This window comes from Gasterosteus aculeatus, chromosome 16 (assembly GCF_964276395.1).
Source record: "Gasterosteus aculeatus chromosome 16, fGasAcu3.hap1.1, whole genome shotgun sequence".
NCBI lineage: Eukaryota > Metazoa > Chordata > Actinopteri > Perciformes > Gasterosteidae > Gasterosteus > Gasterosteus aculeatus.
The window spans coordinates 6629466-6649011 of NC_135704.1; the positions used below are offsets into that span (position 1 = coordinate 6629466).

At 43.5% G+C, this 19546-nt stretch overlaps 1 protein-coding gene across 28 annotated transcripts in view; it reads right to left on the reverse strand.

Annotated features, from left to right (window-relative positions):
• Positions 1 to 19546, reverse strand: part of tns1b (tensin 1b) — a 136375-nt gene that overhangs the window by 102498 nt on the left and 14331 nt on the right. For 7 of the 28 annotated variants that reach the window (XM_078090107.1, XM_078090103.1, XM_078090111.1 and 4 more), the window contains exon 1: positions 13354 to 13852. The exons of 19 other annotated variants lie outside the window; for them this stretch is intronic. In XM_078090107.1, coding sequence (XP_077946233.1) covers positions 13354 to 13434 — 81 coding nt within the window. In that variant the 5' untranslated portion in view covers positions 13435 to 13852. Of the gene's footprint in view, positions 1 to 13353; positions 13853 to 18692; positions 19152 to 19546 lie in introns of those variants that run through there. 2 more of the 28 variants (XM_078090095.1, XM_078090093.1) reach the window with 1 other exon arrangement.

The following is a 19546-nucleotide window of genomic DNA, read 5'->3' on the forward strand; positions in this document are numbered from 1 at the left end:
TCGGGAGCTCATTTGGTTGTTTATGAAAGTAAACAGACCAATATTGCCTCTGGTGTCTATCAAACTCTATTTGACGGTTCAGTGTTTGTATTTCTGAGCCACATGGCAACAGCAGCACAGCCGACCCATCATTCCGTCCCCCGGCTACGCCTCACCGCCACATAACACGATTAGCTTAATCTAGTTAGGCTGAAACAATGACCATGGCTGAGCGGGACGCGCCATGTTGGCAAGGGGGCTTTCCTGGGGAGGGCTGGAAGTCTTTGCCTGGCATCCACGCACAGCGTTATCCAAGGCGCCGCCATGCCAAGGCTCCAGCTGGCACCTGCTGGGTTGGGAATCTGGAAATGGATTTCAGGGGATTGGAAATGGGGTGATAAGTGGGTTTAACGGTACTGTTGAGTGTGTAATGTGATTTTGGACCTGTGTGTGTCTGTCAGTCCGAATTTCTGTCTTTTAGGGAGGGACATTTCTGTCAAAAAGTCACCACTTTTCAGGAATCGATACCTCTGGAATGACACGTGTGGACCAGTTCATGGATCTACTGTCAATATAAAAGGACTCAATGCTATGAGCAGAAAGAATATGACCCGGCCGCAAGAGTCAGAGAAACACCTTCTTTATATCGCTTTCGTCAAAGTGTCTACTCTCTACCACCTTCTTAGTTGCCCAAAACAGTCATCAAGTAGCCAGGAAAGGGAGTTTCAGTCGGCATTTGAAATCATCTGTTTTGGATGCAACTGCCATGTATATAATTGGAGAAAAGACACGAACTGCACGTTTTTTTTATTGTCCCTTATGAAACCGTGTCGATTTTGTAAACTGAAGAGATACCTGAGAAGTTCTTTTGTCTACACAATAGTCATTAATAAGAGTTCAACAGCTAAAGATGTTTAAAATTCTAAATACTCGCTCACACAAGTGATTCATTTTTTTGTGAGCGATGCGGATTCTACTTCTACTCTGTTATATTTCAGAGGGAAATAATATATACGATACAGATTTTCGAAGAAATGGGCAGAAAACATCAGAAAAATTCGAATGTGAAGATTATGCACTTTACTTATAATTATTTTTATTTCAAATCCACCGCGGACACCGGTTGTTTCCGGGGGTAGAATGGGTGAAACAAGGTCTGAGGGGTATATTGTGCACGAGGATACCCTAATTGAAATTCACTCTACTTTAAGGGTTTAACTTCCAACATCGTTCTTTACAAAGCAAGACAAAAGAAAGATCTCTTCAGCCGGCCTGTCTATGTAAGTCCTCTTGCACCAACCAGAAACCCGGGCTCCGCGCGTTTAACCTCAAACTACTATGTAAATACTGCACCAAGCGGGCGGGACACTCCCTTTTGTGAGCCCATAATTGTTTCCCATCATTAGCAATGCACGCGGCGCTCAGAGTTTGTTTGTTTGGGGGGGATGGCTGGAGTATATTGGGAGTCGCTTGGGGAGACATCGGTAACGGGGAGAGGTGTGTGGGGGGGGAGACCCAGAATTAGAGAGTTAAAGGCAGCCCTGCCAGCTCATCCAGAGACGCGGCTCTCGCTGATTATTTTCTGTTTCAGCGTGTTGCGGGACCCATGCAAATGGACTCGGCCGTTCACATGCGCGTCACACTTTGGTCTCTCTAATGGGCGACAAAGAAGGGAAATGGTTTCAGACAGGCAACCGGGACCCCCGAAAGCTGGGGTCAGGGTGTACACATACCCCCCTCAGCTCTGGCACTGCAGCTCCTGGGAACAGTCCCTGTTCCCTTAGAGACACACGCATAATCTCCTGCCTCACACTCATTAGCACGCACAGGCAAAACGGGCACGCTCGTGCAGAAAGTGCAGCCACACACACACACACACACACATGCACATAGATGTACACACTTTGACATCAAAGCATACAAATACACACACATACATGAGAACATGGCCAGCGATGTTTTAAATAACCCACTGTCACTCTACATCTTTTTCTTTTACACCCACGGCTAAAAAGGCCCTTAAGAGGATAAAGATCATCCAACAAGTATATTTAAAAATGCAGTGTTGCGTATGTTTTATCAACACAGTGGTGTGTGTTTGTGTTGGTTCCGTCTACAGTTGGCTGCAGGGTTTCTTCTAATTATCAGAGGCATTTTTGCCCCGTCATTTTTAATTTCACAGGAATTCTAGGAACCTTCAAGGGAGGTGCTAAAAGGCCCTACCTTAGTTTCAGCCCCGACCTCTACTTTTGATAGTCCAGCCAGACCAATCCCATCTCTTTGGCGGAGTTATTTAATTAGTTTGGCCACTTGGGGGAAAAGAAACACGCTGAAAACACAACGTTGCCAAGTTACAACTTCATTTATTAAGTTCGTGAATGTCTTTGCCAATGCAAATCCTCTTTCACAAGTTATTGCCCAACATGTTTTCTGGGGAGTCACTCAATACATAGACAACATTACATGTACTCATTGTCTGCCAGGGAGATACAGGAAGTACAATTTATTTGCACTAATATTTGGGTTCCGTCACAAATTATTCTCCACCATCGTTATACAGAGAAAATTCTGCCCTGAGCTGATTGATACTTTTGTATTCTGGGTTAATGGAGCTTAATGTTTGGATCAGCTTATGACTGGACTGTATTGTAAGTGTATTTCGGGATATGTTATTATATTATTTAATCAGATGAGATTCCACCGAAAGACAATTCCTTATAATGTATGTAACTGCAACACACACAGCAGTGTGAAAGAAAGCACCTACTGCTTGACGATGACATGAAACTCATTGTTCAAGTAAGGTCCCTGAAAGGGGGTATTTATCAAAATGCTGAGTTACAAAGTTCAGATAATGGATAGGTTTTAGAATGGAAGCGTTTACACTGAGCAGCTCAGCGCGCGTTGGGTAATGTTATATTATGGAGATAAATCCCTCCAGACTCTCTGCTGTGACGGACATTCCAGCTGGATAAGATAACGGAGAGGCTGTTTTTCTCCTCAAATTCTGAAGTCAAAAACTATTACCTGCAGAGACTTCTATAGACACACACACTGATTTCTATTCTGATTACACCGGCATTCACCTTCAGCCCTCCAAGTATTACCTCATGTACACATGGAACTGTGTTTGCATGTGCTCAGTGCACATGCTCACTCCCTGACATGCATGTGCAGAGTCTAAAGCATTGGACATTATAGACAACAACAACAACAAAGCCTCACATCTATTTAATGCCAATTTCATTGTCTTTTTTGGTCAGATACTTTTAGATCTACTAGATTTACTTTTTTTTATCCATAATCTTATTTACAATTACATTTTTTTATATAATATGTTTTACGTTTTTCAGCTTGGTTAGTTGGAGAAGAAACGTCAGAACTTGGACACTTTAATTGGTGGTGTGGGTCGGAGAGCGGCTCAGAGTCAGACAGGCCGCAGCACTGACAGGCGGCTGGATGGACAGACCGTCATTAGTCGCTCGAGTGTCTGTCTGTTAGCCTTCCATTCAGACGAGACACACGAGTACGAGCCGTCTGGCCTCCCCGTCTGTGTCCCAGTGATTTCCTACAGTCTGAATGAAGTCATTGAAAGGCATAAACACAAACGCGCAGGACGCCACTGCACCACCGCCCCCACCAATAAGAGGCTATTGTTTGTCCTGACTAAACGAGACCTCTCCAGTCGACTGGGTTAATCGGAGAGTTAGCGCGCCGCCGTCTCTCATATGGGACACCATATGCATGGATGGACATTTTAACAGGACGCACAGGGGTGACCACCACATGTCCCCATCTGTGACTGTGTGTGTGTACGGGACGATCGCCGACTCAATGAATGTGTAAAAATCAATTTGAGTGTTTGTTGTTGTTTCCCAAGGAGACTTCCCAGCCTTCTTCTCATGTTTTGTCCTAACCGCTTCCCACTGTGCATTTGCCCTCCTCACAAGGCGACTATTCTATTCTGGCCACAAGTAGGAGTCCACTGACCTTTGACCCATCTCCACATCCCTTCCTCCCCTCTGCCTGACCTCCTTCCTATTCACCCTGGCCAGGCCTAGAGTTAGAGTTTACTTTGTTTGCACAATAAATGAAAATAAATAAACCTAAAAAAGGTGAATAATATCACAGTGCAGGAAGAGTCTGTTATTATTAAAAGCAGCCATCTAGCAAAAGACTGCAGCTGTAGGTCCAACCCAGCCTCCCCCTCTCGTGTTCATCCACCTTTGCCTCAATGCCCCACAGACACATACACGCACCCTTAACATCCTCCCTCTGGCTCCCTTACCTCGTGAAGAACCCAAACAGAGTTTACACTGAAGGTGTATCAGAAAGACACAGAGAGGTTGTCACTTTCAACAAGGAAATGACAGAAATCCTTACAATGTGATCGGCAGCGCTTCCTTTGACTGTGCACTGTGATCCAGTTCGAGAGCAGCTTGGTGCACACACACACACACACACACACACACACACACACACACAGCTGACAGGAAGACTCCCGGAGAAGGGGATTCAGTCAGATAACAGAGGCCACAAGCTGGTGCTGCTCTGCGTTTTGGGCTAAAATACCTCCGATTGTAAAGTTTATTCTGTGTCTGTACATAATGTAAGCTGTTTTCTAGGGATTCACTATCACAATTCCAACCAAAACGTTGTTGATTACAAGAATAAAAAGCCAAAATAAAAAGGCTGAAATATCCTGAATTAGTCCCAAAAAACGTGGGATCCCATAGTTCCCATAACACAATGCTCAGTAGCTTATTTTATTAGATCCCGTCGTCGAGCGTCATTCACAGGAGATTTCTCCATCTAATGTCATCTAATAAGGTACCACACGAGCAAATAAGAGACACACGGCTTGTGACACAAAACTAAATGTGAAAATCAAATGTTGGCTCACTCACCCGGGTATCAGTTGCACATTGTCTTGGTCCTGTGTCATTTTTTATCACTAATAAAGGGAGGGCGTTTTCCTGGATGAATAGTTACTCCATGTAAATTGACACACTATATCAGAAACAAGCTCCAACACAAAAGTATCCCACAAAACCACAAAAACTCGCAACCCTGAAATCAAATGCGTGAGAAGTAAAACCTACGAGTCATTTGTTATACAATGAAGTGACTGAGTGAAGAAACGACAAGATAGAGTTATGAGTGTGAGAAACCAGGAAAGAAGGATTCAACAGCGGCTTTGTTTGCACAAACACAAAAGAATATGCTACCAGTTTGCGCTGATCCCCTTATACGCCCCCCCGCCCCCCACAAAGTCCTGTTACGGGACAGATACCAGATTATTTATTCATTAGATCTTTTTTAGTGTCAGAGCATTGTGCTCATTTACTGCTCTCAGGCTGTACTGACAATGTACAACAATTTGAACAAAACATTTTTTGAGGAAAAATAGCAGCTTTGATCTACTTCTATCCCACTCAAATTCATACATCAGAATACATAATTTTCATGGATTGACCCCGCTGAGATTGAGTTAGCACCACAGAACGTTTCACTTCCTATCCGCTAGAATCACACTAGTGACAGTTAAAGCCTCTTGGAGTATATTATTCCTAGATGTTGTGTAGTGTGTGAGATGCATGTCAATGATTAACTCCCTAACAAACAAATGGCGGATCAAAATGACTCAACGCAGAATAAGCCTGGTTCCAATTAAGGCTTTTCTATCCAGCTTCTCCTGAATGACAAGTTCCAATACATTCAGTTGAAGGAGGACGTGTCTGTGAATCCCCTAATTGTACGCAGCCCACTACAGAACAAGTGCGACAGGCAACAATTCACCACTAAATACCAGAGAAGAGAGCTTTCTTTTTCCTTTTTCAACATTTACTTCCTCCCTTTTCTTCTGCTCTCTGCTTCCCGCTAACCAAGCGGCCTTACAATGAACGGTCAGCTGCTTTTCATTTGGGGGAAAAATGCACCCCAGGCATTCCAGTCTCTCCTCCCCGCCTTCGCTCCCCCATCTCTAACCACTCTCTACATGTATTTCATCTCAGTGAGGTGGATCCCAGGGAGGAAATTACTCAGTCATCCAAGAGGTGGAAGGGGAGGATAAAACTCCCTCCTTCTTCACAGACCATCAGCATCACTGGGAGGAACACATTGCGTGTGTTTTATAGTGAAGATGTTTCTATATTTTAATGCAGATTAAACCAAATTAAGCGTTGGTTTGAATGTAACTATGTGTAATAATACATACCATTTCTAGATTTGGTGCAATTTGGACATGCTGCACATTAACTATAAATAAACGGTCCGCTCCAACGGACACGCCCCCCCCATCAACGCTACAGGCGCCACGCTCAGGACATGCATTTAACAAGCAAATGTTAGTATAATAACCAGGAAGAAACCTCCTATTCTGATAAGTGAAGACGTGTCAAAACAAGGAAGACGTGTCATGAAGCTGCATTGTCTGCAATAGCCATCAGGGGGCAAGTCCTCTGGTTGCAAAAATACATCTGATCTGAGTTGTGAGATGCATGTAATGGTAAAATATGTTGTAACATGTTGTAATATGAGGAAATAACCCTAATTCTCCTTGGTTCATTGCCGCTGTAAATATTTTTCAAACGAGCTCATTGTTCAATATGGTGAGCATGTAAACATTACATCTGCTAAAACAATCTGAAAGGTAATAATATCATTAGGTAATGTTATTATAAAAGCCCTGCTACGCCACGCAGAGCTGCCAACATGCCGTCAACTCTTGATTAATTCTGTCTTAGTTCAATAGCAAAAAAAACAAGACGGCTGATTTATTATAAATAAGAACGAGGTTTAATCACATTGGAATTTGTAATTGCAGGGTCTCCTTGCATTATTAAATCGTAGGTATTTAAAAAGGTGTGATGAAGAACTACTGTGGCCTTAAGGTAAAGATGTGAGCCAGTGTTTGGTTTGTTTCCGCTGTAGCAACACGACGGTGCACCACGGTGGAGTCTGTAAAGATGAAACGCTCCCTATGTAGATAGAAATGGATCATTCTAAGCTAAGATAACACCATTTTTAGCCACAGGTGATTATATACCATTGAAAGTTAGGAAAAATATATTCGACATCTGCTGATAAATCCCCCTGAATGCTACATGCTGAACCTTTAAATGAACCCAGGCAAATAAAAGTCTGTGGTTTTATGAGGGGAATTTATCAGCCAAAGCCCCTCAGACACCTCGGAAAACGTAAATTAAAAAGTAAACAAAGTAGATAAATCAAAATGGTATTGCACCAAAACAAACTAAAAACTTCCAAAGTCAGGCGTGATCGTATTTGAGATACGAGATGGGGATGATTTATTCTGGTATACAGCGTTTGCTTCTCTAGCTCCAGAAACCTACACAACACACACGTCTCATGAGACTACATTATTCAAAGAAAGTGCATTTAAATGGCTAGAAGTAAAAATCATCCTTACACTTTTATTTAATGACGTATTGCAGAAAATATTGAGATTTAAGTTGTTGATACGTCTTGCTTTACTTATTTTTTATATTGTCAGCTTTTCTATCTATTCATTTCTTCTTTTTTACAGTTGGATACCTTCTCTTTTTCTGATTTGTAGACTGTTGTTTTGTATTTGGTGTTTCCAAGTAATCTGTTCACTGCGAGCGTAAAATACAATTATCTATGACTGTTGAAATTAGATTATGATTTCCTGGCCGGTGTTCAGGTATGCATGCTGAAATCTCACTTCAAATCGCCGGTATGCAACTCATAAAGATCCTGTTTCAATAGTTTTCAATGGAAATCTCTAAATAGTTAGAGAAAAGCTTTCTGTTTTAAAAGCAAAGCTCTCAACTTTCTCTCACAGCCATGCAAAACGAGCAGCCCGTGAAAATAAGTCACACATGTGGAACAAAGATGGATACCAGTCCCAAATAAAAACAGGCCGGTGGCCTTTGCCAACAACATTGATTTAGTGGGATAAACGGGTTTAATCATGAACAAAGTTCATCCCAGGAGGAGACCGCCAACGGAAAACCGTGTTCCATATCGTGACGGATTAGCAGGGACTGAGACATCTGTTGAAACTTTAACCACCAACCAAATTGTTCTCAAGGAAAAATCGGGATGACACGTTCTTTGAGGCATTTTGTTCTCATGATAATTTCCTGAGTGGCACTGAGAACACTACAAACTGAGTCGCTTAATGAGTAAAAAATTGGAAGAATGTTAAAGCCCTCAAATATAAATCACAATCCCTTTGGAGAAATGCACAGGCAGCGCAGCACGACGCCGTCAGCGCCACTTCCAATGAGCATTGTTTGGCCTTACACTTGAATGCATAGGTATCCGTGGGAGGTCTCAGATCACATCCAGAGTTAGAGGTTATCATGGCTAACAAGTTCCGTGGGCCTCTTTGATGAGAGCCCTCGACGGACACATTAGAGAACTAAGAAAGATCTCAATCTCCTCAAACAATCCCGACTGTGCAGTTGGCCTGGTCGAGACATGAATACTGGTAGATGGAGAAAGCTCCTCGCTCTTACTCTCCGACGGACATTCATTCTCACAAATGCTATCAGCCTTCATGAGGTGACGCGTTTCCTGGAATCGATCGGCGAGTCTTGTTAAAATACGTTCAGCGGTTTATCTTGGACGCCGTGTTCTGCTCTGGCATTGAAGCACAACGCTCGAGTCCACGTTACGAGTAAAGAATCTTTTGGCTCATAATAACTGTGTTGAACAAACGAGATGTGAAGCATGGCCATAGAAGGCGGCTTACATTGGGTTGATAAAGGAAGATATCGAACCTTTAAAGACAGACTGGTCAAAGAGAAAGGGGCTTCGCTGCGTTCTACCACGTCTCTTTAGCGCAGCAAGAACTGTACCATCCTTCACTAGAGAAAAGGAGATAATGCCATCAAACAATTCCTTGGGGCAATATCATTCACCGTGGCTGTTTAATTGAACATTATGGATAAATTGAAGAAATCCATCAGGATGGTGTCACTATTTAGTAGAGGAATTCCTAGTTGAATTGACTTGAGTTTGTCATTCTACTAATTGTTGGATTGTATGTTGGATTTTCCAACATACAATAGAATCCTTTTGAATTCTCCTGCTTATCTTTTGTAGATCTCTTGAAGTTTTCTATAGAGGTGAAGAAAAGTAGTGGTTGAGAAAATACGCAGAATGACTATTTGACCTCAGACATGGTTTCACTTTTGGGATTAGGATAATTAATGTTGTCTGGCTAAGACTGTCTAAGACAACTAACGTACTTTGAGCAAAACACAAATGATGCTTGCAAAGTCAATGTGTCACTGGCCAACAAACTGCTGGTGGATTTCTTTGTTTCGTTCTGGTATTTGAGGGAGCCACGTCCCACACTGACCTTCCCCTCAGCTGTCCAAACTTAACCATTACTTGTTCACAACACCTCCAGCAGTCTAGAGCAAAGTCCCCACTGGTGTTTCACTTCTAAATGTGACTGTTGACCTTCCATCACAAGGCTCTAGCAGGTATTTCCTTCAGAAAAGTCACATGTATACATGTTTTCCCAAGAGGACAAGTGTAAGTACAGCTATGAACATACGTAGGTAGACAAAATATGTTGTAAAACATGTTTTTATCATCTTCAGCCTGAAAAGATTTTAAAATACAAACATTGCTAATTTCCCAAAAAATGTAATCAAAATTAAAAGTGTAAAGCACCACCATCGGGCAAAGATGCTGCAATAGCTGTAATTTCAGGACCAAAAATGTGAAATATAACTTAATTATGTGGTTTCGTCTCTTCCACATTTTGACCTATGGTGAAAAGTTAATAATGAAAATGAATGCAATTCAACCCAACAAGATTTCAGTGTTATTTTAGTTAATTCTACTGCTGAAAGCCAAAAAAACTCATTGACAGCCGGCCAACTCAACGTAACAAAAATGCAACAACTTGTCTGTACAAAATGATGACATCATACGACTTGTTGAGCCTCAAAGGTAATGTGCAGTTTATTCTGACGGCTATGACTTTATTTATTACTGCTGATCTGAATATAACATGTTGTCATAATGTTGTGTTCCACCTCAGATAGAATCAAAGGCTGGGATGGAAATTAGTCGACAAAAGGCAAAAACAAAGTACTGACCAACTTCTTTCTGGGGGGCCAAGATTAAAACCCAGGGATGTGAGATTAAAATAACAAAAGACTTGTGTGATGTAAGAGATGATGACAAGTGCTAAATGTCAGAACAGACACTACTGCTTTAATGGTGAAAAAATACAGAACACTAAACCATCACTACATCCCATTTTACTACTACCAGTAAAACTGATAAACTTACTTAACAGTGGTTTATAAATCAATAGTTCTGGATTACCGGGCGGAAATTGGGATAACTAAAACCCAGTGAAATAACTGGATGCCAGACTTCCCACTGGCTAAAGTCAGCAGGCCATGGGAGGTTCGGGGCCAATGCGCCCAGTGAAGCATGCATAAAGCTGGGGGTCTCTTATGGAACAAAAAAGGCGGGTGGGAAGTGTTACACAAAGCTCAACAACTCTCATAAATCAACTGAGCAAAGGTTAATTTTCCCTTTTTGGTTTTCAGGATTTTATCAACGTAGGACCAGAAGATGAAACAGCACGAGTCTCATTGCAAATGCAAACTCGCCGCGATTGTAAACAACAAGATGAAAGTCAAGACAGAAAACAACGGCATGGCAAATCCATTATAGTGAAAAACGTTGGGGCAGCGTAATCCCAGATGTTACATTACAGAATTGTTGCCATATTTCAAAAAGGGGCCCCAGTGTGGAACTTTTGTTTAACAAAAATCAGAGGTAATCTTGTGAACACAAGAGTTGTGTTTGCGTGTGTCAAACCAGCACAGGAGAAAGAGACAAAGGACAGGGTGGAGAAGGAGACTATTTTTAATCAAAAGAATGGACCGAGAGTTCAGACATGATCCATTGCTGTCCTGCTTTCAGAGGCAGAAGTTACTCTAGTGGTCCGAGTCACTTTGAACCAGCAAACACAGGTTTAGGGCTCGTCTGTATTCAAGTCAAGTCAAGACAACTAAAGACCGCTAAAGACCAATGACCTAACATTCCTTAGACGACACCGTTTCCCAGAACGATCTTTTTGAGACGCTGAAGCTAGGAGCACGGAGCATACGGTAATGGATATCGATCATCCAGAAGGAGTTGTTTGAACCCTGAAAACTCTGCAGTCATGGGTCAATGTTTGTGAGGCAGCGCTTCCTACAACAACACCTTTTCAATGAGTTGCACCTGTCTTGCTCTACGGCTTCTTTGCGACTGCCTGGCACACATCATTTCCATCACACCTCTTTGCTGCAAAACCCATAATAAGGCAACGCATTCACAACCGGCCATTTTTGAATGTCAACAGGATTCGCATCCCCTTCCAGAGTTTCACAGGCAGGTAGAGGACATTTGATTGTGTTGGCGTCCCTTTTAGAGAAACCTGATAAAACTCTCCCTAAAAAACCTTTTTCATCAATTATTCAGCGTTTGGCAGAGTGTTGGGCACTCTTCCGAAGGTCTTCTTTCATGGCCTTGGTTTTGCACAGAGCATCTTCTGTTCATTTCCTTTTGTCCTTCAAATTGTTCCCGTCATTTCCCATATTTCCCTGAGCTTTCACTTTCTGCTTTGGCGCTGGAAATAACTCCTGCCATCCAGGACCGGCCCGCTCTGACAAGAGGAAACCTTCCGTGTGAGGCCGTGCTGAGGAACAGATCTTGTCTTGTCCAGTTTCCTGCGTCTGCACGTACTCACTCGCTCTGAAATGCTCATTTTATTTTCTACCCATCTCTTCTGCTTCTTTTTTGCCTCATAACAGCTTTTGCAGATGTACTCACTTTCCCATCTGCCCACGGGGAATGTCTGTGTCAATGCTCCACAACCTGAACAGTCTAGACTGAAGTACAGCACTTCATCCTTACAAAGAAGAAGAACTGTGATGAACTCTGCCATTTTTTCAGATTTTGATCTTGATAAATCACTTAAGGGTCATGAAAAAAGGTTCATGTTTTGATTGGGGTTAGAGTTAAGGTTAACAGTAAGCTTTATTCCAATCAGTTGGAATAAGGTGTGCCCAAATAAGGGCCGCTTTAGGGCCAAACATAGATCTGCTAATAATGCCCGGGCTCCGATCGAACCCCGCCCCCTTGAGTGAGCTCGCTTTGTCATACAGTGCTCTAACGCAGTCAATCAGTGACCCGGAGCTTAGCTGGGGGGCTTTGAGATTCTTTTACGAGACCCACCCCCCCCCCATCTCTTCCCCCCCTTTCACCTCGCCTACCCTCCTCGAAAGAAAGAACGGTAATTAACTGATGAAGAGCCCTGTAAGATTATCCAGTCTCCTCGCAAAGGACTGCAGCTCAGTCTGTGGTGTGCAGTCATGTCCCAAAGGACCACTGCAGAATGGGGAAAGGATGGATCTCAATGGTCTATTCAAGCATTCTCCTCTTTCATCCTCCATTCAGTCCCCCCAAAAAAAGAGGAGAGCAGCGTTGTATGTTGTGTATTTGAGCCAGGAATGTTCTTTCATATCAGCACAAATTAGGAAAAGCTCTCTCTGTGTTTGAAGACAAATGTCGGGACCGCGGTCACAATGCTTTTAGCGTGGACACACACATGAGCACAGTTCTTCACTGACCACTTCAGGGCTTAGAGGGCACACGAGAGCACAAACAGCCCCTCACTGTGAGCGGGAATGCGCGGCAGATTGAATTATACAAGAGAAAGCAAAAAATAGCTGTCTCTCAACCACCTAGAGCGAGACAGAGCGGGACACAGAGGGAGTGGGAGAAGGGTGAGGACGAGAGACTGAGGGGTAAGAGGAGCATGGGACTCGTTTAATTCCACTCCGTGTCGGAGCAGACATTTTCGAGTCCGTGCTGCGGGGAAGAATATGAAATATGTTTCTCAGGGGAGAAAAGAACTTCGGTTTGTCTCGGCTTCACACACCCTCCCATTCTCCCTCATTTAAATGTGTCACTATGCCAAGGCCCCCCACTGCCGGGGTCCCAACCCTCAACACAACCCCCGACAAGCAGACCACCCAACAGATCCCCAGCTTGATTTGATCAGGGTCTCCCAATGGTTCTGGGCTTAAGTATCAACACCGAAATGATCCCGCAACCTTCCTCGACGTGGCGGCCAATCACAGCGGAAGCATTGACGCGCATCCTCAAGCTGATGCTGTCACTCAACTGCCTTTCACACTGCTTCATAATGTTGATTCCGCTGCGATATAATTACTCGAAGTGAAGTTTGCATGTTACTACATGTGCTTGGCCGGGTCACGGTCCGCAAACAAGGTTACCAATTCAACTCCAGTGTTTAAAATGGAATCGGATTCAGAGAAAGAAGTTGGGAGGTTATCTCACCCAGAACATGCAGGACAGACAGACCCAGGTGCGCGCAGGTCCAGCCAGAGCTGCTGGCAGGCTCACAGACACAGACGGCATGGTGACTGGCAGGAGGGATGCTGCTGCTGCTGCTGCTGCTACAGACCGGTGGGCTTCCCTAAGTGTAATCCATCAAAGAGAAGAGTTGCCCTACGCTGCACAGCCACGACTGCCCTCGGACGTAAACACTGGCTCTGACCTCGGGGCTCCTTCTCTCTCCCTCTTCCTCACTTGTGTGACTTTCTCCTCTCAACCGGACCCTGACTGCCTCTCCTCTCCTCTGCGCTCTCTCTATCTCTCTCTCCCCCTTCTGCCGGGGAGAAGTTTCACAAAGCCCTTTTTTTTTTTTTTTAGAGGTGAGGGGGGGGGGGGGGTTAAGGCTACCCCCACCTCGCCACGGGAGCAAAGGGGGAGGGGGCGCGCCGCTTATTATCCATCTCTTTTGCTCCTCCTCTCTCACTCGCTCTGGTCGCATGTCTCCCTCCCCGTTTACCCCTCTACTTCTCACCACTTTTAATTTCATTCATTCCTTGATCCCACCCCCTCCCTGTTCGCCCCCCGCAGAATCGACCGCACTCCCCCTCCCCCTCCCTCCCTCTTGTTTTACCCGTGTATTTCTGTATTGAGCCCCCTTTAATATTTCATGACCTCTGCATGTCCACCGGCAGTTATCCAGAAACTCGTAAATATTAAATCGTTGTGAGTTTGGACGTCACAGAAGACACCGTCTGTTTGATATTATTTCATGCTCTATTTTTCCAACAATTTTCCAGAAATCTATCCGCCTCTCTATCTCTCCACTGGCTAAAATGCAACAAATATAGTATCAGTAACAGTGTCGGTTGCAGCCACCTGTTTACACTTCATATCTCTTGCACCTAAACCCCAATCTATGAAATCCACAAAGGCTGGTATTGAGATTGCATCTCTCCTGACAGGGTCAGTGATCAGTTGTGAGTCTCTGAGTGAGATTCCAATAAATGATCGATACCAAAATAAGGCATCTTTTCCACTCACTCCACCTTGTTATTTAAGGATGACTTACATGCTTGTATATTTTTGGGATCATCAACAAACCCCATGAGAGCAACAACACCATGTGTCCACCTTGTGCCACTCGATCAACTCATTTCTGTTCCTAAAAAAGATCTCTAAAACATTTTCTTTAGCAAACTTCACTCAAACTAGAGAAAATTGCGCATTACTTGGGGACTATTTTCAGCTGTGGATTAACACACTCATTAATACATTAATGTTCAAGTTTAAAAGTGTGTATTTCCCAAAGCAGAATGGTGTATGTGGGATTGAGTCATAGAAAACTGCAGTGTATGTGTGTTCATGGTGAGGAAACATGTCTCATCGATGAGTTTAAACATCAGACTCATCAGGCTTTGGATGCACACACAATAGCAGGATCAATTCATTGTTCGTTTTCGTATTTTCTTTAGCTGGAGAATCAGGAGAATAAAAAAATGGATTTCAGCAGGCTTATCTTTTGACCACTCCTTTGTCAAATTAAATCTCACCAGTGGCCTCACACACACATTTTCCCTTCTCAAAGAAAAAAACAGTTCCTGAGGATCTGCTATAGACAGTGTAGTGGCCTCAAACAAAGTCCCGCCCCCCTTCATCTTCATCCTTTACTACAGAGAAAGAGCACACAGGGGCCAGGAAGCCAGAGCTGCTTCATTAAGTTCTCACTGCTCATCAATGACCATGTGAGCCCCATGCGTGGCTCTTCATCCCTTTGTGTGGATTCTTCATTTAAGACACACACACACACACATACTGCAAACCTCCTATCAAATGTAACCATTACATGCACCTGTAAACACACATAGACCCATCATTTTCTGACTAACACACAAAGATTCTCATGCATGACAGAAATTTGGGGCCCGGGTCCACTACTTCCTGAAAACATAAACACATCATTTAAACTATCGAATTCACCGTATACGCATATACACAAACATTGGCCAAAGAACACGTCTCCCTCTGCTCGCTCACACTCACACACACACACTTACATATTTCTCTCAGACTATATAAATACACAAACCCACCCACATACAGACACTTGCAAACTCACTCACTCAGCCAATGGCATAGAGGATTAATCCCCCCGGTATTTCCTGCGGCCCACCCCTACAGAAACAAATTTGCCAAAGGAGACAGTGGTAGGGAGAAAACATTTGAACTTAACCAAAACACACCCTGACACCAGCTGGAATAATGTCTGGGAAATACAAGAACTATGCAGTATTTCATCTTTTCTCATATTAATCAAGCATGCCCAGTTAACAGAGTTAGTCTGTTATACTATTATGATATGTGTAAAGGCCTTTACAAATCAGGGACCCTTTATTGTCAATTGATTAATTAATAAACTTTTACGGAGCAACTGCTGATTTTTCTAAGCTGTCGCACTGCTACTAAAGGCGTCAACCAATCCCGTTGTGCAGAGAGAGAATATTGGGATACACTGTTGGGTAGGAGAGGATTACATTTACAACACTGAGACAAAGGGCGCACAATTAATCCAGTGAGGATCTCTCTTACAACGTACCACAACAACAAATGATGTGATCAAATTCACTGAAAAGTTTCTTTAAATATTCATGAGTTACTGTTGGAAAGAAAAGACTTTTCCAAACCCACATCAACATTCATGTGCATAAGTTAGATACAGCAAAATAATAATGTGACTTTTGAATCTGGTTCACCCGTTATTCCATTTGTTTTCTTTCTTCAGTTTCTTCAGTGAAGAGCAACAGTGGCAAAAGTTTAGTTTTTCAAAAACAAAACAACAAAATGTACATGTGTGTTAGTTGCATTCCAAAATAATCAGCGCACACAAGGACAAATGGCCAGTTGCTGACCAGCAAAAGACTGATGTATAATCACAGTATGGAATTGTTGAGTGTCTATTGGCTTTAAACAATTACAATTCAGATTCTGCTTTATGATTCCGGTTCTGAATTTGATATATTCAGATTCTTTGAGGGGCGGGTTAAAAATAGGTCACACGCTTATTCCATGCATGTTTGTTGCAACATCGAGTGCTTTTTTGCTCAGACAGCGGTCTGCTGTTGCTGCTGCCGGTGGTAAAGAGGTTGATGAGACTGAACTTTACACAGTGTATCAAACAGCTCGAGGCTATTTGGGAACACAGCACATAGTCACTGAATGACTTCGCGCTTTGGCGATGTCCAGCAGGGCTTAGTTGGGCTCAAATAAAAACTGAACCATCAGAACATTGCACACTGTGTTCTACTTTTACACTGTCAACACACTCTCGTGTGACTAAAAGTACATGATGCATCGTTTATTTTTAACAGAATATCTGCTATTTATAGCGTAAGAATTCACTGCGCCGCCAACAAAGATAGCATGAGAGAAATTAAATCGGATGTTAGATTTCTAAATGGTAGGCTAAATAATGTGACGCCGTTGAAAAATTAAATGGACAGAAAAACAGCTCGTATGATTTGATACAACAAGAAGTGTTTGTGGAGTTGTTTGTTGTTGTCATTTTGGAACTAAACTTCCGACCGTGAACCTCCCCAACATTACAACAACCAAGTGCAGCTGCAGCACCCACTGGTGGTCCCAGAACAAACTGTCCCCACAATCAAACACTTGTTTGTAGCACAGTTACGGAATACCGGAGTCATCGCAGAGATAATGGGGGAGGAGGGGGGGGTGTGCGTGGTTGAAGGACGTCGTAATGTATTATATTCTTTTCAAACACTAAACAGATCAATTGCAGGATTTGTTTCAGTGCCCCTGCGACCTTGATCATTTCTGTGTTCTTTCGTAAACCAGAGCGCCGAGGACGGCGAGGACGGCGAGGACAGCGAGACGCAGAAAATTAAGGAGATTAACCGGTGTCAGTTTGCTGTCATTGAACCAAGAAAAGACGGGTAGACAGCAGGGCGGCAGCAGAGCGCCACATGCTGTTACAGTGGATTCAATATTGAGAAAATACGTCAACAGACAAAACATAAAAAAGCGGGACAAGAGGAAGTTCAAGGTAAAGGGGTGGGGAAAATCGGATAAAGTTCTGATAAACGCAGATAGATGAGAGGAGAGTGAACATGTAAACAGAGGGGTGTGATCTTGGCTGACGTCCTAGAACCTGCGAGATGAAAGGGGAGTTCACTTGTTGACAGACAGAGGAAGAACACACGCTAGCAGGCCCTGCACACACAGACGTGCACGCACACCCCGTGACTCCCATCTGTTGAAAACAATAGACCCCGGACCCTCCCTTTGCAGAACACTCACATGTGTGTGCACGTTTTCCTCTGTGTCACTGAGAGGAAGGGCCGTCCACACACTGACCCATGAACACGAGTAAGTGAGACCAGCCTGCACAGGACCGTGCTCTGAATCTGCATCCCTGGATTCGGCCGCACCGTGACGGTGAGGGTACTGAAACAGGACCAGAGGAGGCTTTTGCAAGAAACCAACCTACTGCAGTGAAAAGAGGCAAAAGTCAGACACGTAATATCCTAGTCTGTGTGTTGGAGCGTGTGTGTGTGTGTGCATCCTAATGCGCTTATCTCTCCAGCCTGTCTCATCCTCTGTGCCTTTAACTAGCGTCACCTAAATATTCATTTTTGTTTCCATTTGGCAACTGCAGTTGGAAATGTTGGGGCATTTGGGGATACAGGCATGCAGACGCTCCTAATCCCACTGTTTCACACGTCCTGTGTCAGAAGCTACAGGTCATTAGGTCAACATTTTAGTTGATCATACGGAATGTCACAAGGATTCATTAGAAGGATTACTGGGAGTTTTTCTACAATATCTACGATCTGTGACAAACTGTTGGAACCTTTTTGCAATATGGAGTAACGACCATGGAGAGAGAAAACCAATGAATGAAATAATGCATTTCGGAGTTGGTTGGGGGCTTTCACCCCTATGTGGAGTCTCTTGCCATGTCAGCAGCATTATGAGGCTGTAGACATTTGCCCTTTGAGCTAAATACTAAAGTCATCACGCTAACATACTCATAAGTAAAGTAAAACTGAGACTTTTCCATGATGAAGAGATTGAATGATGGCCCTGGAGAAATACCCATTAGACCCCGGAGCCACTCCGACAGCTAGCGTGGCTAAAATAATTGACCAGAATTAGTGTAGCTCTATAACAAGCAACAAGCAGCATTTGTTCCTCTGTAACGATCAGGAAAATCACTGAAGTTCAACATGTAGGTGCACTAATCTTAAACGTTGTATATCAAAGAACAGAAAAAAACTAAGATATTCCCAACAAACAGTAATTCAAATCTTAATCATGATCAATACCTTATTTTTGCCTTTCCTCTGTTTCCGAAATGGGAAGATGCAGTAGAAGAAAAATGTTGCCCAACTGAAGACCGTGGTAAGACACCAGCTTAGTCCGCCCATTCTCCTCCGAAAACCTTCTCACGTCCTCTACTGTGTAACGGCTGCCACTCCTTCCCCTCCCTCTCGAGCCCGTCCTTTGAGTGGGAGACACAATAACCCTAGTGGTTCTCACTGGAAGGAATCCTCGAATGGTCGCTGATGTGATCTAAGAAATTACAGTACATTTTCCTTCGGCTTCCTTAAATAGAAGTTCCCTTAAAGTGCGGTTGAGGTCATTCTTAAATGTATCCTTCCCTCTCTTGCCCAGCATCCCTACAGCATCCGTCCTTCCTGCCTTCTCTTTCTCTGGATGCTGCAGGTTCTTCTATTCAAAGCACGAGAAGGAAATGATTAGGAGGGACCGTGTGGGCGGGTGTGGGGTGGGTCGGGCAGAGCCGTCTGTTAAAGAAGAAGGCACTTAAAGTGATGGAAAAGGGAGGGGGGGTCTGCAGTTTATCATAGAAAAGGGGGGAGGGGGGTCTCTTGCAGGGAGTCTGGGAGCATTGAAACAACAATCAATGTACGATTCTGAGTGGTGTGACAATGAACTCCCAGCAATTAAAGTCCCAATTTGGATGCAGCTAATATTACTCCTTTTTTATGTCAAAGGCTGAGTGGTGAAAACATCCCGAAGGGAGATAAGGTGAGTAATTATAAAAACTGAAAAGATTAAGATTAAAAGAGTGGTTGTGTGTTGGGGAGACAAGTGTTCTCTGTGGAAGGTGCTGTTGCATTTGTAGCTGTCAGGGTGACTAATGGAGACTGACCAATCA